Source organism: Drosophila nasuta, chromosome 3 (assembly GCF_023558535.2).
Source record: "Drosophila nasuta strain 15112-1781.00 chromosome 3, ASM2355853v1, whole genome shotgun sequence".
NCBI classification, from domain to species: Eukaryota; Metazoa; Arthropoda; class Insecta; order Diptera; family Drosophilidae; genus Drosophila; species Drosophila nasuta.
Window position 1 is genome coordinate 28,801,485 of NC_083457.1, and position 26,643 is coordinate 28,828,127.

At 35.6% G+C, this 26,643-nt stretch overlaps 5 protein-coding genes and 2 pseudogenes across 11 annotated transcripts; 6 read left to right on the forward strand and 1 right to left on the reverse strand.

The window, feature by feature from the left end:
• Positions 1-3,023: 3,023 nt before the first annotated feature.
• On the reverse strand, positions 3,024-4,584 carry LOC132793287 (serine protease inhibitor 42Dd-like). The gene is made up of 3 exons (XM_060803081.1): positions 3,640-4,584; positions 3,429-3,570; positions 3,024-3,365 (listed from the first exon to the last, which is right to left on the reverse strand). Exons 1-3 carry the CDS (start codon positions 4,504-4,506, stop codon positions 3,220-3,222), a joined length of 1,155 nt encoding a protein of 384 aa, XP_060659064.1. The 5' UTR covers positions 4,507-4,584; the 3' UTR covers positions 3,024-3,219.
• Positions 4,585-5,628: 1,044 nt separating this feature from the next.
• LOC132789151 (alaserpin-like) lies at positions 5,629-9,533 on the forward strand. 5 transcript variants are annotated; one of them, XR_009632679.1, is made up of 5 exons: positions 5,629-5,769; positions 6,274-7,235; positions 7,297-7,438; positions 8,418-8,724; positions 8,830-9,012. XR_009632679.1 is itself a non-coding variant. In XM_060796942.1 (4 exons), the coding sequence occupies exons 1-4, from the start codon at positions 5,745-5,747 to the stop codon at positions 9,487-9,489; spliced, it is 1,218 nt and encodes a 405-aa protein (XP_060652925.1). In that variant the 5' UTR covers positions 5,629-5,744; the 3' UTR covers positions 9,490-9,533. The 5 variants fall into 5 exon arrangements, 3 of the variants coding, with proteins under 3 accessions (XP_060652925.1, XP_060652924.1, XP_060652923.1); XR_009632680.1 differs by lacking the exon at positions 5,629-5,769 and adding an exon at positions 5,997-6,142; XM_060796942.1 differs by lacking the exons at positions 8,418-8,724; positions 8,830-9,012 and adding an exon at positions 9,401-9,533.
• Positions 9,534-10,553: 1,020 nt separating this feature from the next.
• Positions 10,554-12,509, forward strand: LOC132789153 (alaserpin-like). 3 transcript variants are annotated; one of them, XM_060796945.1, is made up of 4 exons: positions 10,554-10,662; positions 10,969-11,891; positions 11,952-12,093; positions 12,213-12,508. In XM_060796945.1, exons 1-4 carry the CDS (start codon positions 10,638-10,640, stop codon positions 12,356-12,358), a joined length of 1,236 nt encoding a protein of 411 aa, XP_060652928.1. In that variant the 5' UTR covers positions 10,554-10,637; the 3' UTR covers positions 12,359-12,508. The 3 variants fall into 3 exon arrangements, with proteins under 3 accessions (XP_060652928.1, XP_060652930.1, XP_060652929.1); XM_060796947.1 differs by having other exon boundaries at positions 12,044-12,093; positions 12,213-12,346; XM_060796946.1 differs by having other exon boundaries at positions 10,558-10,662; positions 11,159-11,891; positions 12,213-12,509.
• A 954-nt stretch (positions 12,510-13,463) lies between these two features.
• On the forward strand, positions 13,464-15,328 carry LOC132789154 (serine protease inhibitor 42Dd-like). The gene is made up of 4 exons (XM_060796948.1): positions 13,464-13,582; positions 13,857-14,788; positions 14,849-14,990; positions 15,096-15,328. Exons 2-4 carry the CDS (start codon positions 13,862-13,864, stop codon positions 15,218-15,220), a joined length of 1,194 nt encoding a protein of 397 aa, XP_060652931.1. The 5' UTR covers positions 13,464-13,582; positions 13,857-13,861; the 3' UTR covers positions 15,221-15,328.
• A 371-nt stretch (positions 15,329-15,699) lies between these two features.
• Positions 15,700-17,884, forward strand: LOC132788148 (serine protease inhibitor 42Dd-like; annotated as a pseudogene).
• Positions 17,885-18,158: 274 nt separating this feature from the next.
• On the forward strand, positions 18,159-19,915 carry LOC132789152 (serine protease inhibitor 42Dd-like). Its single transcript, XM_060796943.1, has 4 exons — positions 18,159-18,275; positions 18,462-19,393; positions 19,454-19,595; positions 19,693-19,915. The coding sequence occupies exons 1-4, from the start codon at positions 18,221-18,223 to the stop codon at positions 19,815-19,817; spliced, it is 1,254 nt and encodes a 417-aa protein (XP_060652926.1). The 5' UTR covers positions 18,159-18,220; the 3' UTR covers positions 19,818-19,915.
• A 1,604-nt stretch (positions 19,916-21,519) lies between these two features.
• LOC132792534 (serine protease inhibitor 42Dd-like) lies at positions 21,520-26,206 on the forward strand (annotated as a pseudogene).
• Positions 26,207-26,643: the final 437 nt, after the last annotated feature.

A 26,643-nucleotide genomic window follows, 5' to 3' on the forward strand; every position in this document is an offset into this window, starting at 1 on the left:
GCGACTGTTGCTGCTAGTTCTACCTCGGCTGCTACCGCTACCTTGAGCCGTGAAATTTCTTATTTGCAGTTGCGTGTGGCGGCATTGCATTTCCTTCCGTTTCCGTCTCCATTGAAGCTGTCGATGCTGTTTGCCGCAGCGGTTTGTGGTGGCATTTCAATTTCAATTTGCTGACGGAAACGTGAAACGTTGCCCGGGACAACGCACAGAAGTTTGACGCAAGCTAACCCGATGCGTATTCCCTTTGGCCGCGTTGCCACCAATTAGTGTTGTTTGGAATGCCACAGCGAGCGGCAAGGAGCAAGCAGCAAGTCGAGACCTTCGGCAAGAGTGAAACAAAATCGTATGAAATGACAAATAAAACGAAAATGAAACAAAAGGCGAACGGATTTAATTAAAATGTTTTACACGTGCGTAAATCCGCACTAATTGTTTTCACTTGACTGTTGCTGATGACTCCGATTTTATTGTTGCTGCTGCCTCCTACTGCTTCTGCTGATGTTTCTGCTGTTGCTGCTGTTGATGCTTTTGTCAGTTCGACAACAATAAACTTTAATTATGTCGCAGCGTCATAAATGACAGCCATGCGAATGCTCTGGTCAAATTCCGGAAACTTAACAAATTAAATTTACAGACGTTTGTTTAATGCATTCGCACCTAAAAGTAGGCAACAGAAAAGAACTTGCACACTGGCAGCATCATAAACATTTTTGGACTCAAGCTCTTGCCTTGGCCTACTCACAAACTCTGGGGAAAAAACCCGGAAAAAAGAGAAACATGAAATGGCCAAAGGGAAGACAGAAGAGGAGCTTAGAGGAGGCTAAGGATGATTGCAGCAAATTGCCGACGCAGTTGTTGATTTTTGTCCATGACTATGTGCGTGTATGTGTGCATGTGTGTGTCTATGTCTATGCCGTATGCCACTTATCGCTGGCATTCAAATTTTGCTAGTGCATCTGGTAGTTATTTTGTTGTTCCTTTGTCGTGGATTGATAGCCACAGTAACTTTGATTTATTGCCAACCGGTTGCCTGGACACGTGAGTGTAGACTCAAAGTCCGAGTACGAGTCCGAGTTTGAGTGGTTGCAGTCCCCGTGGTGCTGACGATATGGCATCGGCATTGCCAAACTATCGCTTCTTCCACTGGACATTGGCAAATGATGGCAACAACGTTAGTTGTCTCTGGGCCAACAAAACAGGTTGGCATTGGCCAGCTAAAACTCATCGAGTTGTTGCCATTGCCATTGCTCCTGCCTCATGTCTTGGGTTGCAATTTACGAGCTGCACTTGACACTGAATGCTTTACAGCATGAAACCGAGCTGTGGCATTTATATGCTTCCACTTGGTTTGACCAAAACCCATAACACAACCCAAAAAAGCCCACACACAAAAGCCCTAAGCCAACAGACGTTTATTAGCTTTGTGTCTGTTTAGCCAAACTGAAGCACTTGAGCTCTTGTACTTTTTTTGGGCTTTGTTTGTGCCACAATGCACTTAAGTAACTGCAAATTAAATTGCCAAACAACTTTGTGCGTTGAGTTTTATGCAAACTGCAAGAATCAATTAAATCATATTCAACGTTCCGCTTAGTCAAGTCGAACTGTAGAGCACATCAACACTTTTCGAGCATAGCACTCAGAAGTTGCTTGTTGCAGTTCGAGCTCACGGCTATTTCTGGCTTTTATGGTATCCTTTCTCGGTGGTCAGAAGCAAGGGCTAATAAAGCGGGGCCAAGTCGTATTAGCCAGCGTCCATAAATGCGCTTGGCGTTTTTCAATTTCGACTACGACCCAAATCCAATCGGCTTTTGACAGCAGCTGTGCGAACTGTGTCAAACTCTCTCTCTCTCTCTCTCTCTCTCTCTCTCACACTCTCACTCTGGCCAACCATTGCTGTTGTCGTTGTCGTTGCCCGCGGCCAGGCTCACAGTTTTGCATTGGAGCTTGAGGCATACGTAAGCCGTTGAAGGCCTTAATGGAAGCCTGCCAAAATGATGATGGGATTGTCACCCTCCAAGTCCGCTTGACCCCACGCCAAAGCTTTGACGCCAACTTTGTATTGCCAGCGGTGGCATATAGAGTTGTATAGTAGTAGCATACATCAGAAGGTCAGCTTTAATTTATTTCTTAGTTTGTGTAATAAAACACTCTGAGCTGACGTCAACATTTGTTACAGAAACCAAAACAAAAGAGTATTCAATCAGCCACCTCTTTTACTCGCGCTCCAACGCACTCTTTATAATTTATTCTCTTCTCGTTGTCAGTTTATTTTTCTCTCTCCCTTGGCTTTCTCTCAGCACTGTAAACTATATAGACGATTTTGATGATGTCATTTCTCGAGACATATTTACAAATATTTAAAAACCAAAAAGCCATCGTGAACGTATTTTGGATGCATAAAAAAACTCATTTACAAAATGAATATGAATGCATTTAAAATCAGACTTATAAATAGATAAGGGCCGGCATTGCGTATACTCAACGTAGCGCCAGCTGCTTTCACATTTTTGAATGACTTGGGAATAGACTTCATCCCATCGAAATGGAAAATTTCAAAACAGCATAGAGTCAGTTCAATAATGGAACACATAATTCAAGTTGTTTCTTTGATATGCATATTGCCAAATTCTTATTTTTAAAACCTCAAAAAGAACAGAAAGAACATTCTTAAGTTTCCGGTACAACCCACGTTGGTCAAATGCTTATGGAAAATTATATGAATAGGAGTGCCGATTAGATTAAATAATGCTTTATCGAAAAACCATTAAATGAATATTATCTTTACAACGAAAAAAAAACCCTTCCAAAATGACCAAAAGTAGTAAACTGTATATAATCATAATTACAAACCAAAAGCTACAATCAGATTAGAATTGAATTCAGCAGCTAAAGATTTATTCAGTCAAAATTTCTTTACAAAAGATTATAGTGGAATATATAAGAAGTGATTCGAGTTACACTTGACTCTAATCATAAAAAAAAAAAACAAAGAAATTGATATTGAAATCATAAAGATTTGTAATCTTTGATGTAGATATCAGGGCAACGCCCCCAAGATATGTTATTTAATGATCCAACATTAATGACAAATGTTATAATTATTATTATATTATTATAATATAATATATGAATATTAATCTAGTTTATGATGAGTTTCGAGGAGAATTAAGACTTGTTTCTGGTATCATAGAATCAGTAAGAGATCGCTTTTGTGCGTATTCAATTGGATTCGTTTTTCTTCGAGGCTCCATAAAGCGACCGGCAAAAAAAGACGACATTGGAGTTGCGAATAAAGAAAAGGAAGGGATGATCGACCTTGAAGGTTTTCTTCTGCATATTCAACATCATGGGTACAATTTTCATATCTGATAAAATAGTAAGTTACTGTTGGAAATGGTCTGTCTTCATTTAGGATTATATATATTTACATGTTGCTGCGGCAGCCTCAGAACCCGCCTCGTTGACAGAAATGTAGCCACGATGCTTGGCAGCTGAAATCTTCTGTCCGCTTGACGTTGTGAAAAGGCGGCTCAGATCAGCTGAATCTTCAAAGAGACTCGAGATGCCAAGCTGAGTAATAAATTAGAATATTATAAATGTGTCGACTTCCAAAATGCAGGTGATTCAAATAACGTTTACCTCATTTAGAGTTTCCTTGAGTTCCAAGTCAAACTCTAGACTAAACTTGGGCATGGCAATCTCCACATCTTCTATCACCATTCGACGTTCAATATCAGACAAATTGATGCTCTTCAATTTATGTTGCAAATCGAGTAGACCAGTTGTGCGTTTGGGCAATAGGATCAGCAAAGATATGTTAGAGCCCTCGTAGGGCAGTTGACAAGCTCTGGCATCCAGATCAGGCAAATCCGCATATTTGAATTTATCCTCTTGATACATCATGTCCACCTCAATTCGATTGTCCTTGTCCACATAGAAGTCATCGCTCATTGTTGATTCCGGAGTAAATGGCTTCTCGAATTTACCCTTAAAGTATAGAGCATTCACTAACACAGCACTTGTGTCGCCATTCACACATTCTGGAGACAGAAGATGGTTAATCTTGTTCTCAGTGTCGGTCATGACCAAGTCGTTAATTCTCTTCGTGGCTTGCACTGCATCGGCAAACTTCAGTGTTTCAGGCTCTGATAAAAAATAATCCTCAGCGAGTTTTTTGAAGTCAGTCTTCAATGTTTGCGTTTGATTTACAAAAAGACGATTCACAGATCGCAACGTCAATTTGTCACCATAGATACAATTCTTCTTCCAAAACTCTTGAAATTCCTTGGCGATTTGCTGTCGATCGTCAGATTCTAGCTTTAGTCCATTACGCAATTCAGCGGCTGTCTCTCCATCAGCGCCCATTAACGCATAAAGCAGGGATGATTGTATCGAAAGGGGTGAGATTATAACATTCGAGGAAGAGTCTAGATTCCCGCTAGCATTTTTGCCAGCTACCAATGCGTCGAACACATCATTTGCAAATTCATTAAAGCTTTCCTTCATCTCGATTATGTTTCAGCACAGCACTAGAACTGTCGAAAATGAAGTATTTATTTCATATCCGTAACCGAACTGCTTTGTTTATATTTAATTTAAGTTCCCTTCATAGAATTTTTCACTTTGTTGATTACCTTAAGTTATCATACGTTCGACCCACTTACGATAAGAAACATATCTATACCAAAGGTGTATCATATCTATTATTATTATTATTTTTTTTGAAAATAAAATGTTGTCTTAATTAGTCTATATTTGGAACATGTTTGGAACAGATTTAACATCTCTGCACTATTTTTGTTACGAATTCCAAATAAAATACTTATTTGAAATTCATTATATATATTATTTATATTTAATCAATTTGGGTATTCACAACACTTGAAATTCCAACTGATAAGATACTCAATTCATATTGCTAGCTCTGTCAATATTCAATTAAAACTGAAATATATATTTACACAGCACATATCTGAGCAGGAAGTAATGGGGAAGTACATTTCAAAAATTTGTTTTGAATAACACAAGAGAATTAAGCAACTTAATTGGCAGCAGTGGACAAAAGCTATAACAGAACTAACCGTTTAAAGTGAATATATAGAACTGACTAAGTACGCGGTGAATCAGCCTAGAAGCATTGTCAGAAATATTTCGCAAGATAAGATAATAAACAAAAAGATTGTAAAGAGCAGACCGCCTGGCTGAAATTTTATGTTGTACTGTATACTCTATGCTCATTGAATAATGTCAAAAAAAAAAGAGTAATATCAATTTTTTTGCAAATGCATCATTGCTATTGAAACTCTAATCTAAGTTCGATTAAGTGCAAATCGAATGTAGGCCATCAATATTATATATTAGTTAGTTTAACTCAACAATTAATTGATTCAGTTCTTTTCGATACTCAACATAAAATAAGATGTGTTACAATATTAATACATTATCAAAAATTTGGGAACTACACCAAAATGAAATCGAGTTTGTTTTCGAATGTCTATAAAAATTATCAGCTCAGTTTGTCTTATATATTTACTTATTTACGTATATACAATTCACAAAACAACAATATTCATTGAAATTCATAGATAAGACCAACGACATCGACATATGAGGATTATTCATTTGTTTTCAGACAGTCTGATTCGTGCTGCTGTTTAAACCACTCGTATATTTGTCTAAGCGGAGGATTGAGTTAAATAAGTTATTGCTTCTTTCTGATAAAAAAAGGCAAATTGTTTCGTAAAATGCAGCGACTTTTGCAAATTGGTGGTAAGCAATTTAACAACAACTGATAAGAACTCAGCAAGTGAGAGTGCAAACGAATTCAACCAAAAGAGCGAACGAAACAAAAGAGAATTTGTGCTTTTAAGAGAAGTGAAATTAATTAAGAGATCAAAGTTATTGTTATGTGGATGTACACAAATATATTCGCTCTTCTATTGAAGTATGTGGGTTTGCGTGTGAGTGAGCAAGTAAAAAGCGACTGTGAAAAGACCGCAAGCATTCAGTCATCAACTCGACGCCAAGACAAACAGATATCAGAAACCAAATATAAATAAAAATAAAAATAAAAACATAAAAAGCAATAGAGCGACCAAAGCACCGATTGTAAATCTACTTCAAACGAAATCAGTATTAATTCGTGAGTAAAAAAAAACAGAAACTATATAGATGATGACTCAGCCTATGGGAATTACAATAATTAATTAAATCGTACACTCATTCATTACGCCCCGCATAGTTTACTCAAAGGTTTATTTTTCTTCTTCACAGTTTGTGTGACACACTCGCTACTGCTGTTGCTGATTTTACAGCCACCTCTGAACTACGCCCAAATCCACGTCCATCACCAATCCAGAAACAGTATGGCTAGCCCCGATAGCAACAATGTGGCCGAATTCTCGCGCCGCTTGGCCACATTCTCGATCAATGTGTACAACAAACTGATCACGCAGAAACCCAATCAGAACATCATCTTCTCACCCTTCTCAATTCAAACCTGTGCAGCCATGGCCCGCCTAGGAGCCGTAGGCGAAACAGCTGCCCAATTGGATCGCGGCCTTGGACTGATTTCGAATAATGAAGCACAGATTGCAGAGAGTTTCCACCGTGTGCTCACAGCTTACGAGAACAGTAGCATTCTGCATATTGCCAACAAGATATATATCATGACTGGTTTCCAACTCAAAGATGACTTCAGTTCACTGATCTCCAAACAGTTTCTATCTGCTGTCGAAACCGTAGATTTCTCCAAAAATGTTGAGGCTGCAGGTAAAATTAACACCTGGGTGGAGCAGCGCACCAATAATCTCATAAAAAATCTGGTATCACCAAGTGCATTGGGTCAAGACTCGCGCTTGGTGCTGATCAATGCGATACACTTCAAGGGAAATTGGGTACATCAATTCCCAGAACATATGACCCACAATGAACCTTTCCATTTGAACGACGCTGATAGCATTGAAGTTCCCATGATGAACTTGAAGAAACGTTTCCGGTATGCGAACCTAGGTGATCTGGATGCCACAGCACTGGAATTGCCCTACAAAGACTCGGACTTGTCCATGCTGATCGTGTTGCCGAATAGCAAAACTGGTCTATCACAACTGGAGGAGAAACTTCGCAGCACTCCGCTCTCCCAGATTACTGGAGCACTCTACTCGACCGATGTGATTGTCAAACTGCCGAAGTTCAAGTCTGAGTTCGAGGTAGAGTTGACAGAGACCTTCAAGCAGGTAAGCTGACTATTAACTCAAATAATGAACTCAACTAATCAATCCTTGGAATTATCAATAGTTGGGCATGACGCATTTGTTCTCGAATGATGCGGACTTCAGCAAAATGCTCCAGAGTCCTGAGGCGTTGAAGGTATCGAAAATCATTCACAAGGCCTTTATCGATGTGAATGAGAAGGGCACTGAGGCAGCTGCAGCCACCGGTAAGTTTAAAGATTTTGTTTCTATATTGGATTCCATATCTGTGATGTATGTTGAGGTGTTGAGCATGTCTTTTTTTCTGTGTTCACTATGTTCTTCATATCTGTTCTCATTTGGTAGACATAGAAGTATGCGTCAAATCGTGCATCATCTCTCTCGTGGAACCCATCGAATTTAATGTAGATCATCCATTCATCTATATGTTGGTGCATCAGCAAAGTCTGCCCTTGTTCTTGGGCACAGTTGTGGCAACTTGAGTCATCGCCTAGAAAATAAAAATTATTATTTATTACACCCACTTTAATTTGCGAGTTCTTATGTAGATCAATAAATTGAACTTACAAATTGCATTAAATATCTGAGAACTTATTTCATCGTGGTAGTTTTGATTGTTATTTCATATTGTTCAATAAATCATTTCCTGTTTAACTTCCACCTAGATTCAGGTATTTATTAATTAAGAATTTCCATTTGTACAGCCATGATCATGAATCGTGCAAGATCTCTTCAACACGAGGCAAAGCCCAAGTTGTTCTATGCAAACCAACCATTTATTTATTATATTGTCAATAAGCAGGCACTAAATGTTTTTGCTGGCAAAATAGAACAATTCTAAAATGCTTATTATTTACCATTTATCCTATTAACGAGGCTGTAATTAGTTTGTTCAACATATCATCATTCCACTAAATAAAAAAAGCCTTCAATTATAAAGCTATCGTTTTATTCCAAATTTACCACAAAATGTAGACTTACCTCGTAAACTTAAATATATTAAGTGCCCTTTCTGATCTATTAATTCTACTGGGTCAAACACTTAATTTCGAGTTCTTGCTTACTAACTATTGACCATCATATTTTTAATTGAATTTAATTGTAAATATTTTATTTTATTATCTTACATTTTCGTCAACCCAATTGGCCACATTTTCTAATCATATGTGCATGTCTTGTGTCTATTTTTGTCTCTCATTTTCACAGCAATGGTTGTATCTTGTGAAATGATGATCATCTCATTTGAACCGGAGCCCATCGAGTTTTTCGTTGAACATCCATTCTCTTATTACATTATCAATGAGAATAATGCGGTGCTGTTTGCTGGCAAGCAATGTGGAAAATTTTAAATTTAAAGAAAACAAAATTTTGTCTACAATTAAAGTCAACGCTTTAAGTTTTATTAAAGAAAAGTTATTTATTGGCAGCTTCTAAATTAAAATAAAATTTTTAATTAATTGAATTTACATTAAGACGAATAAGTTATATATCAAAGAATCCACAACATATTTCGGTACAAAACATATTTATCTGCTTTCCTTGATGGGGTAATCATAAAAAATATATACAACATATATCATTTGATATGCTTTAGTATTTTAGTATCTCTCATTCTCAGTTGCTGTTCGTCCAGTTCGTCACACATTATTTTCATTATTTGTAAATAATTGTCCTTGCTCGATTAGGAGTCCAATCATTACCAGCAGAGCAAATATTTAAATATTTTGTCATTAATAAAAATCTACTAAAAACCATATTTTAAGTATGTGGAAGATTATAATATTAAATAAACATTTTCCAAGATTCTGATTGTTTTTTATATCTTTGTCTGTCGTTCCTTTGACATTTTATACACTTGCAATCACAGATTACCTCACTCATATTCAAAGGGTATAATCTAACAATGTTTGTTTCGTTTCTGTCTCTCATTTTAACAGCAATGGTCATGGTAATGTGCAGCATGCCCATGTTCCCACAGGAGCCCAATCGATTCTACGCAGACCATCCATTTAACTACTACATCATCAATAAGCAGAGCTCTGTACTCTTTGCTGGGAAGTTAAATAAACCTTAAATTTAAAGGGAATCTTTTTCATAAATTTAAACAAGCATGTATTAATCTTTTAATAAAAGCAATCTTAGAACCATAAATTCGTAATATTTGACTCATTATATTGACTTATTCACAGTTTTTCGCATAATGCCAGTAATGGGACTCCGTCGCAAACATTTTTATGCTAGGCATCCGTTTGCCTTTTTTTATAAAGTCCCACAATAATGTCCTGCTTTTTCAAGGCAAACATGTGGGTTAATTTGAAAAGAAAATAAATATCTTAAGTGAAATATAATAATGTAATAAAAGAAATACATTTCTTGTTAAATGAGTTTTTCATTTATGCTATATATTATATAATTGGAAGAGAGCTCGAAATAATTTGTTGGCAACATCCTTTCAAAAATAGTGCCAGAAGAAAATAGTTATCGCAAATAACAACGGCCTGACTTAAGAACATATTCGGATACAAATATGAATTGAGATTGGTAACAAAGCTATTTAAAAACAATAGCTCTTAAAACTTTAAATCAAGGTAACTTACTTAATCTACATACTGTATTATTCATGTAAGAAAGCTACAGTCATGGGTAATAAGTAATAAGAGCAAAACAGTGCGACAACATTCTTAAAATATATAAAAAAATACTAAAGCTTTCCGATGGGTACTACATACATTCAAAATTTACCATACAATTCAAAATATAGCAGATTGTCAGCCAAACGAACGAAGCCCCATTATTGACATATAATATTATTTTTTTGGACAACTTATTCTTTTATCTGACAACTAAGTCATAAATACTTGCAGTATTTACTATATGTTCCAAAAGTCACAATTATAGCCTCTGGAGCGGAAAGGGGCGTGGCAAAAATCGAAAGACTTTACGTGCCAAAATAACAATTGCTGACGAAATACAAATTTAAGTTCAATCTCTTATATACTCTGAAAACTAGAATTCCAAACTGAAAGTCAGACGAACAGACAGACAGACGGATATATACTTTATGGGGTTGAAGATGCCCCCTTCTGCCTGTCACATACAATTCCTGTAGGCACAAAGTTATAATACACTAGTACGCTATGGATAGCAGGTATAATAATATTAAGTATGCTTGATTACAATGAAAAGTGAAATCACAACTGGTCTTAAATCCAAGTAGTAACGGCACTTTGAATTTACAATACCTTCTTATGAAAATTTTTCCGTAAATTCGAAATGAACGTGTCCAATTCCCATTAAATTTCAGTCGTAAGCAGAAAATCATAAACTAGTATGGAATTTTCAGTTTTCATAGTCTGACTAGTGACAACTTGTGTATTTAACTGAACGGTTCATTCCGTTTGATATAAACGAAATTTATTTAGTGAAATGAATCGACTATCGCACAACGGTGGTAAGCATACGATATGCAAATAAAAAGAGAGTATTAATTTGTGAAATTTAAAGTATCTCCGATAAATTACCTAAATGATACACATATTTACCTTGTGGTCCAAAGTTGAACATAGCCTTAATCTCTATTAAGACTATCAAGAACTAGATCAGTAGATCACAGCAGACTGACGGATATAGTGTCAACTATATATTAACTATCATTATAAAGTCGTACATTTTTGGTAATGGCGATTTTTTGAATTTTGGCCCATGGGCGCAACCACTGTGCATTGTCAAGTCGAATATTTCTTTTCCCCCTTCACAGTGAGTGTGACATACTCGATCCTGCTGCTGCTGCTGCTGCTTACAGACATTCCTCTCCATACTGCCCAGGTCCAAGATAACTCCTCTAGATTCTCGCACCGATTGGCAATATTCTCCACCAATGTGTACACCAAACTAGTAACGCAGAACCCCAATCAGAACATCATCTTCTCTCCCCTCTCTATCCAAAGCTGTGCAGCTATGACCAGGATGGGGGCCAGAGGCGAAACAGCTGCCCAATTGGATCGCGGTCTTGCACTGATTTCTAACAATGAAGCACAAATTGCCGACAGTTTCCACAAAGTACTTGCTGCATACGACAAAAGTAGTTATATTCATATTGCCAGCAAGATCTACATTAAAGATGGCTATCATCTGAGGGATGAGTTCACTTCAATAATCTCCAAACAGTTTCTATCCGCTACCGAGCCCATAGACTTTACCAAAAATATAAGGGCTGCTGGCAAAATTAATTCCTGGGTGGAACAACGAACCAACAACCTCATAAGAGATCTAGTTCCACCGAGTGAATTAGATAATAATACGCATATGGTGTTAATCAATGCGGTACACTTTAAGGGAATCTGGGTGCATCAATTCACAAAGAAGACCAAAAAAGAACCTTTCTATTTGAATAATGCCAAAAGCATTAAAGTACCCATGATGAATTTGAGGGAGCGTTTGAGATATGCAGAACTACGTGATCTTGATGCCACTGCATTGGAATTGCCCTACAACAACTCGGACTTGTCCATGCTGATCGTGTTGCCTAATAGCAATAATGGCTTGCCACAACTGGAGAGGAAGCTTCGCAGCACTCCGCTTTCCCAGATCACGAGAGCACTCAACTCTGAAGAAGTGATTGTCAAACTGCCGAAGTTCAAGTCCGAATTCAAGGTGGAGTTGACAGAATCATTCAAGCAGGTATATTAATTATTAGCAGTTCTACTAACAATGAGATTAACTGATCCGTATGTGAAATAGCTGGGAATGACAAACATGTTTTCGAATAATGCTGACTTTAGCAGAATGATCAAAAGTCAATATGGCTTAAAAGTCTCGAAATTCATTCACAGGGCTTTTATAGACGTGAATGAGAGGGGTGCCCAAGCCACTGGATCCAACGGTAAGTCCAAAGGTTTTGCTTCCTTATTTTTAATTGCACTCTTTTCCCAGCACTCTTTAAATATACATTGTATACTTATATAACCATTTGTTTTTTGTTTCTGTCTTTTATTTTAACAGCAATTAAAATCGATTTCAGAGCTTTCATACCGATGATCTTACGTGCCGCTCAGCAGATACAATTCTATGCAAACCACCCATTTAACTACTATATCATCAATAATCAGGGTATTGTGCTCTTTGCTGGGAAGCTACTTAAACCTTAAATTGAAATGGAATTTATTATTCTTAGCCCAAGTAATCTCAACAAACAAATCTCAAAGCCTTCAATTCAATTTCAGGCATTTAAACATTAACAATAAATTAAAAAGTACAAAATAAAAGAACCACAAATAAATATAAAAATAAAAAAAAAAATATTTCGATTTACACCATTTTTCTTACACAATCCAGTACCAAATAAATTTAATTTTACTCGCTCTAAATGTATTGTGAAATTAAAATTATATATGTGTGATAAAAATGAAAATGAAATCACAACAGTTTTTTTTTTATCAAATTTGTTCCCGTCCTTTAAATGTACTAACTTATACAAAAAACATGTGTAAGTACAAATGTTTCTAATTCCTATTCAAATTTAATGGTGACTAGAACAGCATTGACTAATAAAAAAATTCTCACATTTATATAATAATATATATGAATTTACGCTACCCATAAGGTATAATTATATAACTTTGTGGCTGTTACATACAATCAGAAATCAGTTTCGACACCATTCTTGAACAGCATCAACAGCCGAGTCGATATAGCCATGTCCGTCAGACAGTTTGTCCGCCCGTTCAAATGAAACACTGAATCTCAAAAACTATAAAAGATCAGAAAAGAATTTTCTAAAGTAATAATAACTACAGTTGCGAACAGATACAAATTTTTAAAGTTATTTAAGAACTACTTTTGTATGCCAAAACGTTCCTAGTAGCTTTGGCTAACCATCTGGAATATTTTGCGTATCTGCGTCTCTTCATCTGATCGAACACCTAGAGCTCAGAGACTATAAGAGAAAGAGACTGCGCTCTAAAATATTTTACACACACTTGTGAAGTTCATAACTTAATATTTTATAATGCTACAAAATTTACAATTATCACATTTTATTTAATTGTCCACACTTCAATTATATAACATATCAGCTTATAAAGCTGATCAAGAAAATTTATATGTATACCTATTTCCTTTATAAATGTACTTTCACACAAATGTATTAGTAATATAGCGAGAATAATCCTTCGATCGAAAATAGCGAGTCTAATTCCGTTAAAAAATCACTAATTGCTAAAACAACATTGACAATTACTATAAATACTCGTATTATTCACTTTCTACGCAAAGTTAATTTTGCACTTGCAACTTGATTGTTTGAAGTTAGGCGTGATGGCGTTGGTAAAAAAGAAACTTCAGTTTTCTCCACAAACTTCCGCAAATCGGTGGTAAGTACTATAAATCAGAAAAAGCGAATTACAAAATTGCAAATTACTATAATAAAAGTGAGAATCGAACAGAATAACGCATATCATTATATATTAGGAGCCAAAATGTTTAATAAGTTGAAGCTTGTGGAAAGTTTATATAAATAATCGGTCTTTATTTCCTCTAAACTTAACACCAAAAATAATTTGAAAAAAGAAAATGTAGCTTTAAGTCGCCATTGAGATTTAGGTAAATTCACACACTCATTTGTACATATGATTCTCTCTTGCACAGCCCGTATGACAAGCATGCTGCTCCTGATGCTGGTCCTATTTCAGGCGCCTCTGTATTTCGCCATAACAAGCCCAGATTGGAGTGGTATACCCGAATTCTCGCGTCGTTTGGCCATATTCTCTACCAACGTGTACACCACGCTGGTCGCGAATAATGCCAATCAGAATATCATCTTCTCACCTTTCTCAATCCAAACCTGTGCAGCCATGGCCAGGATGGGGGCTAAAGGTAACACAGCTGCTCAATTGGATCGCGGTCTGAAACTAATTTCCAATAATAACGCGATGATTGCCGATAGTTTCCACAAAGTGCTTGCTACATACGAAAAAAGTAGCATTCTTCACATTGCCAACAAGATCTACATCAAGACTGGGTATCAGCTGAGGGATGAGTTCAGTTCACTAGTCTCCAAAAAGTTTCTATCTGCTGTCGAGCCTATAAACTTTGAAAACCAAAAATTGGCTGCAGACCAAATCAATTCCTGGGTCGCATTGCGAACTAACAACCTCATAAAAGATATAGTTTCACCCAGTATATTAAGTTCGGATACGCGATTGTTGTTGATCAATGCAATACACTTCAAAGGAAACTGGGTGCATCAATTTCCAGAGATTAACACCAGGAATCAACCTTTCTATTTGAACGATGCAAAAAGCATCAGGGTACCAATTATGACGATGACAAACCGTTTGAAATATGCAAACCTCCGTGCTCTTGATGCCGCTGCATTGGAATTGCCCTATAAAGACTCTGATTTGTCTCTTCTGATCGTGTTGCCTAATAGCAATACTGGTTTGCCACAGCTGGAGAGGAAACTTCTCCGCTTTCCGATTTCGCGAATCACGAAGGCTCTCCACTTTGGAGAATTGACTGTCCATCTGCCCAAGTTCAAAACCGAGTTCGATTTGGAGTTGACAGATACCTTCAAGAAGGTATCTATAGTTTTAACACTACTATTGACACTGACTTTAACTAATCTTTATGTGAAATAGTTGGGAATGGAAGATATATTTTCGAATAGGGCTGACTTTAGTAGAATGCTCAAAAGCCCAGAGCGACTGCATGTGTCGAATATCATTCACAAGGCTTTTATCGAAGTGAATGAGATAGGCACTGAGGCAGCTGCAGTCACTGGTAAGTGTATCTTTGTTTCCCATTCAAGATCTAAGGAACGATTTTAAATTTATATATTTTTTCTCTCTCTCTCACTCTCTCTCTCTCTCTCTCTCTCTTTAATAGCTTTAGGCCTAGAGGACAGAATGATGAAGCCTACATTTAATGCCAACCATCCATTTAATTATTACATTGTCAAGGATCACAATATGGTGATATTTGCTGGAAGGCTAGTAAACCCAACAAAATAAAATGGTATATATGTACTTCAGAACTTTACTGTTGCGACTGTTAACAAGATCATCTAATATAACATTTAAACGAATTTGAAATTTAAATATATTGAACATATTTTAGTAAAATGAATTTAATCAAAATTATAATTGAAAACAAAAACAATCTGCGAAAAACCGCGGCTTTAAAGACAGCCGAAGAGAGAAGACTAGAAGTAGCACAAAATTTGGTGATATTGAGTGGCCATTGATAAATAGATAAATTCATGCATTCACACATTCATTTATTTGATTCTCACTTGCACAGCCCGTATGGCAAACATGCTGCTCCTGATGCTGCTCCTATTACAGGCACCTCTACCCTTCGCCCAAGACCAGTCCAGTATATTCTCACACCGCTGGGCCAAATTCTCCATCAATGTGTACACCAAACTAGTCGCGCAAAACTCCAATCAAAACATCATCTTCTCACCCTTCTCAATCCAAACCTGTGCGCTATGGCGCGCATGGGTGCCAAAGGTAAAACAGCTGCTCAATTGGATCGCGATCTTAAGCTGATTTCCAATAATGAAGCACAGATTGCCAAGAGTTTCCACAAAGTGCTCGCTGCATACGAAACAAGTAAGAAAGCTACAGTCGAGTGTGCCCTGACTGTGAGATACCCGCTACCCATTTTGAATAAAAGCAAAATATTGCGGTAATAACCTCAAAATATTAAAAAGAAATATGCATGTATGTTATTCTCGATCTTGATTTGAACTCGAGTTAAAAAAAAAAATGTACTACAGTGCCTCTATACATACAGATACAAATATAGAGGCGAGCATGTATATACGTATACGCATACATACAATACATACATAGAAGGCGTTTTCGCCCATACAAAACTATTTCCTTAATAAATTAAATAATTTTTATCTCATCGCAACCAAATTTTCAGGAATCACAAATAGCATTGTTATTATTGTATATACCAAAATTTGCAACTCTAGCTTTAATATTACTCTTGTTATTATTGATTTACGGGAGCGGAAGTGGGCGTGGCAAAATTTTGAAACAAAATTGATCTGCGTGCGTCTCTGAGATCTAGGTATTCATACGGACTGACGTACATGGCTATATAGTCTCGGTTGTTGACGCTAATCAAGAATATATAATATAATATATACTTTATAGGGTCGGAGATGCCTCCTTCTACCTGTTACATACATTTCCTGCCGGCACAAAGTTATAATACCCTTCTAAAAGTAGCATTCTTCACATTGCCAACAAAATTTACATAAAAGCTGGCTATCAGCTGAGGGATAAGTTCAGTTCAATAATTTTCAAAAAGTTTATATCTGCTGTCGAGCCCATAGACTTTAATATCGACCAACAACCTCATAAAAGATATAGTTCCATCAAATACATTGAATGGAGATACGAAATTGGTTTTGATCAATGCAATACACTTCAAAGGAAACTGGGTGCATCAATTCTCAGAAAAAGACACCAGAAATGAACCTTTCTATTTGAACACTGTCAAAAGCATCGATGTACCCATGATGAACTTGGTAAAGCGTTTGAGATATGCAACACTCTATAATCTTGATGCCACTGCACTGGAATTGCCCTACAAAGACTCGGACTGGTTCCTGCTGATCGTGTTGCCTAGGCAGACAGGTTTGCCATATCTTGAGAGGAAGCTTCGCATTACTCCGCTTAACCAGAATACGGAAAACTTTACTCGACTGACGTAATTATCAAACTTTTAAAGTTCAAGTCCGAATATGAGGTGGAGTTAAAAAATACTTTTGAGCAGGTATATTTAATTAAAAGACTTCTACTAACAATGAATATAACTAATCTTTATGTGAAACTATCAATAGCTGGGAATGTCCGAAATGTTCTCGGATAAGGCTGATTTTAGTAGAATGATCACAAGTCCGGAGCAGTTAAAAGTGTCGAAAATCATTCACAAGGCTGTTATCGACGTGAATGAAAGGGGCACTGAGGCAGCTGCAGCCACATGTAAGTTTAAATATTTTCCCAGTTCCCCAGCAAATTAAATATATTTTCCAAAGTACATTAAAATTACTATATAAAATAAATGGTGAATAGAACAAAATTGACTAATAAAAAATTCTCACATTTATATATATATGAATATACGCTACCCATAGGGTGGAATTATATAACTGTGTGCCGACAGAAAATGTATGTAACAGCCAGAAGAAAACAGCTCTCACACCATAAAGTTTATACATTCTTGATCAGCCTCAACAGCCGAGTCGATATAGCCGTGTGCGACAGACAGTGTGTCCGCCCGTTGATATGAAACACTGAATCTCAGAAACTATAAAGGTAAGAAATGAATTTTCTAAAGTATAATAACTACAGTTACGATCAGATATAAATTTTTTAAATTATATAAGAACTAAGTTTGTATGCCAAAAAGGTCTTTTGCAAAACGTTCCTAGTTGCTTTGGCTGACCATCTGGAATATTTTGTACTCTATGGTACATTTTAAATGTGGTATTATCTCTATATACGCAAATCGCAATTTATATATACTTTAGTACTTTTTTCTGTATATTAATAGTTAGCGGGAATACTTAATTGTAGCTTTCTTACTTGTTTTGATCTGAGTCTATTCATCTGACTGAACACCTAGAGCTCAGAGACTATATGAGAAAGAGACTGCGCTCTAAAATATTTACTTTTTAAACACACTTGTGAAGTTCAAAAATAAATATTTTATAATGCTACAAAATTTACAATTATCACATTTTATTTAAAGCTTATAAAACTGATCAAGAAAATTTATATGTATACCTATTTCCTTTATAAATGTACTTTCACACAAATGTATTAGTAATATAGCGAGAATAATCCTAAGATCGAAAATAGCGAGTCTAATTCCGTTAAAAATCATTAATTACCAAAACAACATTCACAATTACTATAAATACTCGTATTTATACTTTGAACAGAGAGTTAATTTTGCACTTGCAACTTGATTGTTTGAAGTTAGGCGTGATGGCGTTGTTAAAAAGAAAGTTCAGTTTTCTCCACAAACTTCCGCAAATCGGTGGTAAGCGAGATTCGAACACAGTAACGCATAAAATGATATATTAGGAGCCAAAATGTTGAATAAGTTGAAACTTATGGAAAGTTTTTATAAATAATCGGTCTTTATTACCTTTAAACATTAACACCAAAAATAATTTGAAAATTGAATCATTTATGTGAATCATTTATGAGATTCTCTCTTACACAGCCCGTATGACAAGCATGCTGCTCCTGATGCTGGTCCTATTTCAGGCGCCTCTGTACTTCGCCCAAACAAGCTCAGATAGGAGTAGTATGACCGAATTCTCGCGTCGTTTGGCCATATTCTCTACCAACGTGTACACCACGCTGGTCGCGAAGAATGCCAATCAGAATATCATCTTCTCACCCTTCTCAATCCAAACCTGTGCAGCCATGGCCAGGATGGGGGCTAAAGGTAACACAGCTGCGCAATTGGATCGCGGTCTGAAACTGATTTCCAATAATAACGCGAAGATTGCCGATAGTTTTCACAAAGTGCTTGCTACATACGAAAAAAGTAGCATTCTTCACATTGCCAACAAGATCTACATCAAGACTGGGTATCAGCTGAGGGATGAGTTCAGTTCACTAGTCTCCAAAAAGTTTCTATCTGCTGTCGAGCCTATAAACTTTGAAAACCAAAAATTGGCTGCAGACCAAATCAATTCCTGGGTCGCATTGCGAACTAACAACCTCATAAAAGATATAGTTTCACCCAGTATATTAAGTTCGGATACGCGATTGTTGTTGATCAATGCAATACACTTCAAAGGAAACTGGGTGCATCAATTCTCAGAAAAATCCACCAGGAGTCTACCTTTCTATTTGAACGATGCAAAAAGCATCAGGGTACCAATTATGACGATGACAAACCGTTTGAAATATGCAAAACTACCTGCTCTTGATGCTGCTGCATTGGAATTGCCCTATAAAGACTCTGATTTGTCTCTTCTGATCGTGTTGCCTAATAACCATACTGGTTTGCCACAGCTGGAGAGGAAACTTCTCCGCTTTCCGATTTCGCGAATCACGAAGGCCCTCCACTATAAAGAAGTGATTATCCGTCTGCCCAAGTTCAAAACCGAGTTCGATTTGGAGTTGACAGATACCTTCAAGAAGGTATCTATAGTTTTAACACTTCTATGGACACTGACTTTAACTAATCTTTATGTGAAATAGTTGGGAATGGAAGATATATTTTCGAATAGGGCTGACTTTAGTAGAATGCTCAAAAGCCCAGAGCGACTGCATGTGTCGAATATCATTCACAAGGCTTTTATCGAAGTGAATGAGATAGGCACTGAGGCAGCTGCAGTCACTGGTAAGTGTATCTTTGTTTCCCATTTAGGTTTTAAGGAACGATTTTAAATTTATATATTTTTTCTCTCTCTCTCTCTCTCTCTCTCTCATTTTAATAGCTATGCGCGTGGGCACCAAAAGTGTAAAGCCTGGATTTATTGCCAACCATCCATTTACTTATTACATTGTCAAGGATCACAATATGGTGATATTTGCTGGAAGGCTAATAAACCCAACAAAATAAAATGTAAAATATATATGAGAACTTTACTGTTGCGACTGTTAACAAGCTCATCTAATATAACATTTAAAAGAATTTGAAAATTAAACGTATTGAACATATTTTGGTAAAATTTATTTAATTTTGTACCTAAGCCATGATCTTAGGTTCACAGCTTAAAGGAACGAATATTACTGCTAGATAACATCAAGAACGCTTTAGTCGAAAATGTTTTTCAACAATGTGTCGTTGTCAATAGGCATTTTCAGAGAAAGGTTCAGCCAAAACATTTATTAAATTAAATTCAAATATGTTTGTATATATTTAGCGTAATGCTGATAATGTTATATTTTTTTTGTGGATATACATATATTCCAAATATAATCTTATGAAATAGACAAACGTATATATAATATATTATATATTTATATATTTATATATTTATATATATTATATTTCATTTAATGAAGCAGGTAGTTTTGATTTTAGTTTAATCACTACTTTTCACTCGGAACTTGTGTAAGGTACCGTCTCTAAATGTCGCTAACCATTTTCAATAAAAGTAAAGCATTGCGATATTATTTCTCAAATACAATACCCCCAAAAAAATTACTAAAAAATACTGATGACTTAATTTAAAATATACCATAAACTACAAAATATACCAGATTGTTAAACAAAACAATAAAGACCCGAGTGCAGCAGCGGATTTTTGCATTATACAATTATTATTTATTGTTATTATTAAATAGTTCACAAGTTTGTCGATATTATTGTATTCACCGTCTCTAGTTTTAAAACTGAGCTCGATCTTCAATATTTCTCGATTTGTGTGTTGAGAAGGGAACATAACAAAAATCAAGTGCTATCGAAGTGTTCATTCTATCTCTTTTAGTCTCTGAGATCCAGTGTTTCATACGGACAGACGCATAAACTAAGGTAACGAGTATAATCATAGAAGATGTTCACGACACAATTTTATATGGTATAAAACGATTGATGTATTCGGATTTTAATTGCATAGGTATATTTTGTTATATGATATTTTGAATCTAAACAGTAAATCGATCTACGAAATATGGATATACTCAGCTGTAGATTTGTTTCTTGTGGAAGGCAGAATAGATTAGTATTAACGTATTACAGAATGCGGAGAAATTACGGATGTCAAAAATTATTCACAATAGTGTTATTGATGTCAATTTTGATGGCGCAAAAGCATCTGCAGCCCACGATAATTTCGAAATGAATCCAAATAAAATAAAATGTTTTATATCTCAAGCCTACGCTATTCAATATTTATTTTGAAAAAATATATCTCGGGTCAGCTTATAAAGCTGACCAAGAATTTCTAAATGTTTGCCTGTTTATTTTATAAATTAATGTAACGTAGTGAGTATAATCCGGAATTCGGAATAATTCCGTGTATAATTCTGTTACATTTCGCTTGATTAGCAGAACAGCATTGACGATTAATATAAGTACTCAAATTATTCACATTTTCTCCAAAGTTATTCTTTCACTTGTTGAAGCAACTTGAGTATTTCAAGTACATAAGATTTGATAAAAACTAAATTATTTAGTTAGTAAATCACAAATATTCAAATAGAACACAATTACAATTATTAAGATTTAATGATAATATTAAATTACATAAATGAGAAATTAATATCTCTAGTAAACGGAGTATTGCATAAACCCTACTTATAATAATAGAAGTGTGTCGACAATTTATATAAATTTTTTGAATTTATTAAAAAGATATTAAAAACAAAAACATTTTACGAAAAACCACGGCTTTAAAGACAGCCAAAGAGAGAAGACTAGAAGTAGCACAAAATAGGGTCATATTGAGTGGCCATTGATAAATAGATAAAGTCATGCATTCACACATTCATTTATTTGATTCTCACTTGCACAGCCCTTATGGCAAACATGCTGCTCCTATTACAGGCACCTCTACCCTTCGCCCAAGACCAGTCCAGTATATTCTCGCGCCGCTTGGCCAAATTGTGTGTATACCAAACTAGTCGCGCAGAACTCCAATCAAAACATCATCTTCTCACCCTTCTTAATCCAAACCTGTGCAGCTATGGCGCGAATGGGTGTCAAAGGTAAAACAGCTGCTCAATTGGATCGCGGTCTTAAGCTGATTTCCAATAATGTAGCACAGATTGCCGAAAGTTTCCACAAAGTACTCGCTGCATACGAAAAAAGTAGCATTCTTCACATTGCCAACAAGATCTACATAAAAGCTGCCTATCAGCTGAGGAATAAGTTCAGTTCAATAATTTTCAAAAAGTTTTTATCTACTGTCGAGCCCATAGACTTTACTCAAAATGTAAGGGCTGCAAACCAAATTAATTCCTGGGTCGCACTGCGAACCAACAACCTCATAAAAGATATAGATCCACCCAGTATATTGGGTGCGGATACGTGACTGTTGTTGATCAATGCGATACACTTTAAAGGAAACTGGGTGCATCAATTCCCAGAGATTGACACAAGAAATGAACCTTTCTATTTAAACACTGTCAAAAGCATCGATGTAACCATGATGAACTTGGTAAAGCGTTTGAGATATGCAACACTCTATAATCTTGATGCCACTGCACTGGAATTGCCCTACAAAGACTCGGACTGGTTCCTGCTGATCGTGTTGCCTAGGCAGACAGGTTTGCCATATCTTCAGAGGAAGCTTCGCATTACTCCGCTTAACCAGATTACGGAAAACTTTACTCGACTGACGTAATTATCAAACTTCCAAAGTTCAAGTCCGAGTACGAGGTGGAGTTGAAAAACACTTTTGACACACTACTAACAATGAATACAACTAATCTTTATGTGAAACTACAATAGCTGGGAATGTGCGAAATGTTCTCAAATAATGCTGATTTTAGCAGAATGATCACAAGTCCGGAGCAATTAAAAGTGTCGAAAATCATTCACAAGGCTATTATCGACGCAGCTGCAGCCACAGGTAAGCTTAAAGGCTTTGTTTCTATATATGTAATTGCACCACATCCTCGTGTTACATGCAGAAGTTGCATATTGTTTTCTGTTTTTACTTTGTTCTCAATTCTCAGTCTGCTAAGCAATATTTAAGTTCCCCAGCATATTTAATATATTAACCAAAGTACATCAAAATTACTATATTAAATAAACATTTTTCATGTTTCAAACTCGTTTCAAAACACCTGATCAAAAGGTATAATCTAACCATTTTGTTTCGTTTCTATCTCTTATTATAACAGTAACAAACATTTATAGCAGAGCTGCCAAGCACCCACAGGAGCACAAGAGATTCTACGCAGATCATCCATTTAACTACTATATCATCAATAAGTAGACCATTGTGCTCTTTGCTGGGAAGTTAATAAATCCTTAAAATAAGAGAGAGTCTATTTCATAATGTATTTGTCTATTAGTTAAAACAATTTAGAAACCTTTAATTTATAATATTTTACTTATGACGTATATAAACATCTAATTTAGTGCCAAATCAATTTAATTTTACTCGCTCTAATTGTAGTGTGTAATTAAAATTATGTATGAAAATGAAATACAATGGTTTCTATTTCAGAGTTTCTATGAGCCTTTAAATGTATTATACATGCATGCTTAAAGCAAACCGTAAACTCTAAATAAACGTGTCTAATCGCTAAAGGTCAAAGGTGATCAGAACAACATAATACAAAATTTCCACTTTTTTATATACGCTACCCATAACATAGAATTGTATAATAACTTTGTGCCAACGGGAAATGTATGTAACAACCAGAAGGTGGCACCTTCGTCCACATAAAAATTATATATATTTTTGATCAGCGTCTGTCTGTCTGACACTAAATGGCTGTAATTTTTCGACATCATCGGTTGTTAATCGACAAAAAAAAATCGAATTTTTTTGAATCTACTTAAAACTACTAGCTTGATTTCTGAAAATTGCTTGCGATCAGATAAAAATTAATTTCTATTATATTTGCTTAGTATTTTTAATGTCTTAACATCAATAACACATTGTTTTGTTTGTTGTAATCGCAATAGTGCATTATTGCATGAAGAATAAACTTAACTTATGTCAATGAGAATGAAGCAGCTTCAGCTGCAGCCTCTCAAAAGGAATGAATGGAATGAATTCAATAAATTATATGATTTATATATCAAATATTTATTTTAAGAAACATGCTTGCGAATTTTTCAATGAAATATTTATTAAAATGCTGAAAATGTAACATTAGCACATAATATCTATGTATTTATCCTCACTTAAAATATATATAGTCTCAGCTGATGATGCTGAGCAAGAATTTAAATATGTATGCCGGTTTGTTTGTTTAAATGTACTCAAGCACAATTGTGTAGTGCATTAGTGTATCATGAATAATTCTCAGTTCGAAAATGGCGAGTCTAATTCCGTTGAAAATCACCAATTATGAGAACAACATTGACGAGCACTATAAATACTCGTAGTATTTACCTTCTACGGAAAGTTAATTTGGTACTTCTTGAATCAACTGAAGTATTTGGTGTTAGAGGTGATGGCGTTGATAAAAAAAGGGTTATTCAGTTATATTTGTAAATTTCCGCAAATCGGTGGTAAGTAACTCACAAATACATGAGACACAAAAAGCGAGAGAAATTAAAATTTATTCAATTAAAAGCGAGAATCGAACAGAATCACACATCATAATATCAAATGAAATTTTAACATTAAATTAAATAGGTGTTATCGTACTATTTTCTTCCTGCTGTACTGATTCGATACTTAATAAAGAAGCTAATTATTAAAAACAAAAATTAAATAGGCAAAGCAGATAGATTATTAAATACAATACGTAACTTAGAACCGTGTGTAAAATTTATATAATGAATAATAATTTCCCATACTTCAATTAATGCATCACACATTCATTTACTTGATTCTCCCTTGCACAGCCCGTGTGACAAACATGCTGCTCCTGATCCTGTTCCTATTACAGGCACCTCTGCACTTCGCCCAAGACACGTCTAGTCCAGACAGCACAAAAACCATAAATATGGTTGATTTCTCGCGCGGCTTGGCCAAATTCTCCTTCCGAGTGTACAACCAACTGATCAAGCAGAAACCCAATCAGAACATCATTTTCTCGCCCTTGTCAATTCGAACAGGCGGAGCCATGATCCGGATGGGAGCCAAAGGAATTACAAGAGGTAATTTAGATAACGGCCTTGTACTGGTTTACAAGAAAGAAGCAGAGATTCCCGAGAGTTTTCACAATGTGCTCGAAGCTTACAAGACCAGTAGCATTCTGCGTATTGCCAACAGGATCTATATCAAGGCTGGCTATGAGCTGAAGGATGAGTTCAGTTCAATAATGTCCAAACAGTTTCTATCCGATGTCAAGTCCATAGACTTTGACAAGAATGTCGAGGCTGCAAAACAAATTAATTACTGGGTCTCACTGCGAACCAACAACCAGATAAAAGATATAGTTCCACCAAGTACATTGAATGGGGATACGCAATTGGTGTTGATCAATGCGATGTCCTTCAAAGGAAACTGGGTGCATCAATTCTCAGAAAAACACACCAGAAATGAAGCTTTCTATTTGAGCGATTCCAGCGGCATCAGGGTACCTACGATGAACATGCTAAAGCGTTTGAAATATGCAGAACTATCTGCACTTGATGCCACTGCACTGGAATTGCCCTACAAAGACTCGGACTTGTCCCTGCTGATTTTGTTGCCTAATAGCAATACCGGTTTACCACAGCTGGAGAAGAAACTTTCCAATATACCGTTTTCTCAAATTACGGAAGCGCTCTACTCGACCGATGTAATTGTCAAACTGCCGAAGTTTAAGGCCGAATTCGATATAGAGTTGACAGAAACCTTCAAAAAGGTATGTATATTTTTTATTAACACTTCTACTAACAATGATCTTAACTAATCCTTATATAAAATAGCTATATATGAACGAAATATTTTCGGATAAGGCTGACTTAAGCAGAATAATCAAAGGCTCGGACAAACTAAAAGTGTCGAAAATCATTCACAAGGCTGTTATCGAAGTGAATGAGAGGGGCACTGAGGCAGCTGAAGCCTCCGGTAAGTGTGAAGAATTAACATTCACTTGGTTTCTCTCTTCTCACTTGGTTGTTTATCTCTATAATTTTAATAGGAATAGAAAAAGTGACCCATAAAACGACACGTATATTTAATGCCGACCATCCATTTAATTATTACATTGTCAAGGATCATAATTTGATAATATTTGCTGGAAAGCTTGTAAACCCTACAAAATAAAATGGTATACTTAAGAAGACTTCACTGTCAACAACAAGCTCTTGTAATATCTTTTAACATATAATTTTAAAGAATTTTAAAATTAAATATATTGAACACATTTTCAAATGGCACTGAATAAACAAAGGCAATGGGTTAGCTTATGATTATTAGTTGAGAGCAACTAATATGCGGTTCAAAAACAGAACGCTTTATTTGAGAATGCTTTGCAAAAGATGTCGTGGTCAATCTGCAATGGAAATTTCCAAGAAAATGTTCAGCGAATCGATATTATTTTTATTATATAATATTTTCTTACGATCGGAAAGAAAAGCCAGTTTGCTAATGCTTAAATACAATCTGAATATAACATATTTGATTATTTTAATTAAATTTAAATTGACTTTGTTACTGTAAATATTTCACAATCATATACAAACATATCTGTAAATGTTATTTATAAATTTAAAAAAAAACTTATGTTTTTAGACTGTTTCGTTTCGTTGCTAGGATAGCTCGTATTTTTTTAGACCCGTAAAATATTTATATTCTTATTAACGTCAACCCCCGAGACGATATAGC

Excerpts from the sequence above, each read along its gene's own strand:
- LOC132793287 (XM_060803081.1), bottom strand. The coding sequence starts at position 4,506 with ATGAAGGAAAGCTTTAATGAATTTGCAAATGATGTGTTCGACGCATTG. Across the intron at positions 3,571-3,639 it reads TCAAGGAAACTCTAAATGAG|CTTGGCATCTCGAGTCTCTT; the intron begins GTAAACGTTATT and ends TTTATTACTCAG. Across the intron at positions 3,366-3,428 it reads TGAGGCTGCCGCAGCAACAT|ATATGAAAATTGTACCCATG; the intron begins GTAAATATATAT and ends CTATTTTATCAG.
- LOC132789151 (XM_060796941.1), top strand. The coding sequence starts at position 5,745 with ATGCAGCGACTTTTGCAAATTGGTG. Across the intron at positions 7,236-7,296 it reads TGACAGAGACCTTCAAGCAG|TTGGGCATGACGCATTTGTT; the intron begins GTAAGCTGACTA and ends AATTATCAATAG. Across the intron at positions 7,439-7,556 it reads TGAGGCAGCTGCAGCCACCG|ACATAGAAGTATGCGTCAAA; the intron begins GTAAGTTTAAAG and ends CTCATTTGGTAG.
- LOC132789153 (XM_060796945.1), top strand. The coding sequence starts at position 10,638 with ATGAATCGACTATCGCACAACGGTG. Across the intron at positions 10,663-10,968 it reads TCGACTATCGCACAACGGTG|TGAGTGTGACATACTCGATC; the intron begins GTAAGCATACGA and ends CCCCCTTCACAG. Across the intron at positions 11,892-11,951 it reads TGACAGAATCATTCAAGCAG|CTGGGAATGACAAACATGTT; the intron begins GTATATTAATTA and ends TATGTGAAATAG.
- LOC132789154 (XM_060796948.1), top strand. The coding sequence starts at position 13,862 with ATGACAAGCATGCTGCTCCTGATGCTGGTCCTATTTCAGGCGCCTCTG. Across the intron at positions 14,789-14,848 it reads TGACAGATACCTTCAAGAAG|TTGGGAATGGAAGATATATT; the intron begins GTATCTATAGTT and ends TATGTGAAATAG. Across the intron at positions 14,991-15,095 it reads TGAGGCAGCTGCAGTCACTG|CTTTAGGCCTAGAGGACAGA; the intron begins GTAAGTGTATCT and ends TCTCTTTAATAG.
- LOC132789152 (XM_060796943.1), top strand. The coding sequence starts at position 18,221 with ATGGCGTTGTTAAAAAGAAAGTTCAGTTTTCTCCACAAACTTCCGCAA. Across the intron at positions 18,276-18,461 it reads CAAACTTCCGCAAATCGGTG|CCCGTATGACAAGCATGCTG; the intron begins GTAAGCGAGATT and ends TCTCTTACACAG. Across the intron at positions 19,394-19,453 it reads TGACAGATACCTTCAAGAAG|TTGGGAATGGAAGATATATT; the intron begins GTATCTATAGTT and ends TATGTGAAATAG.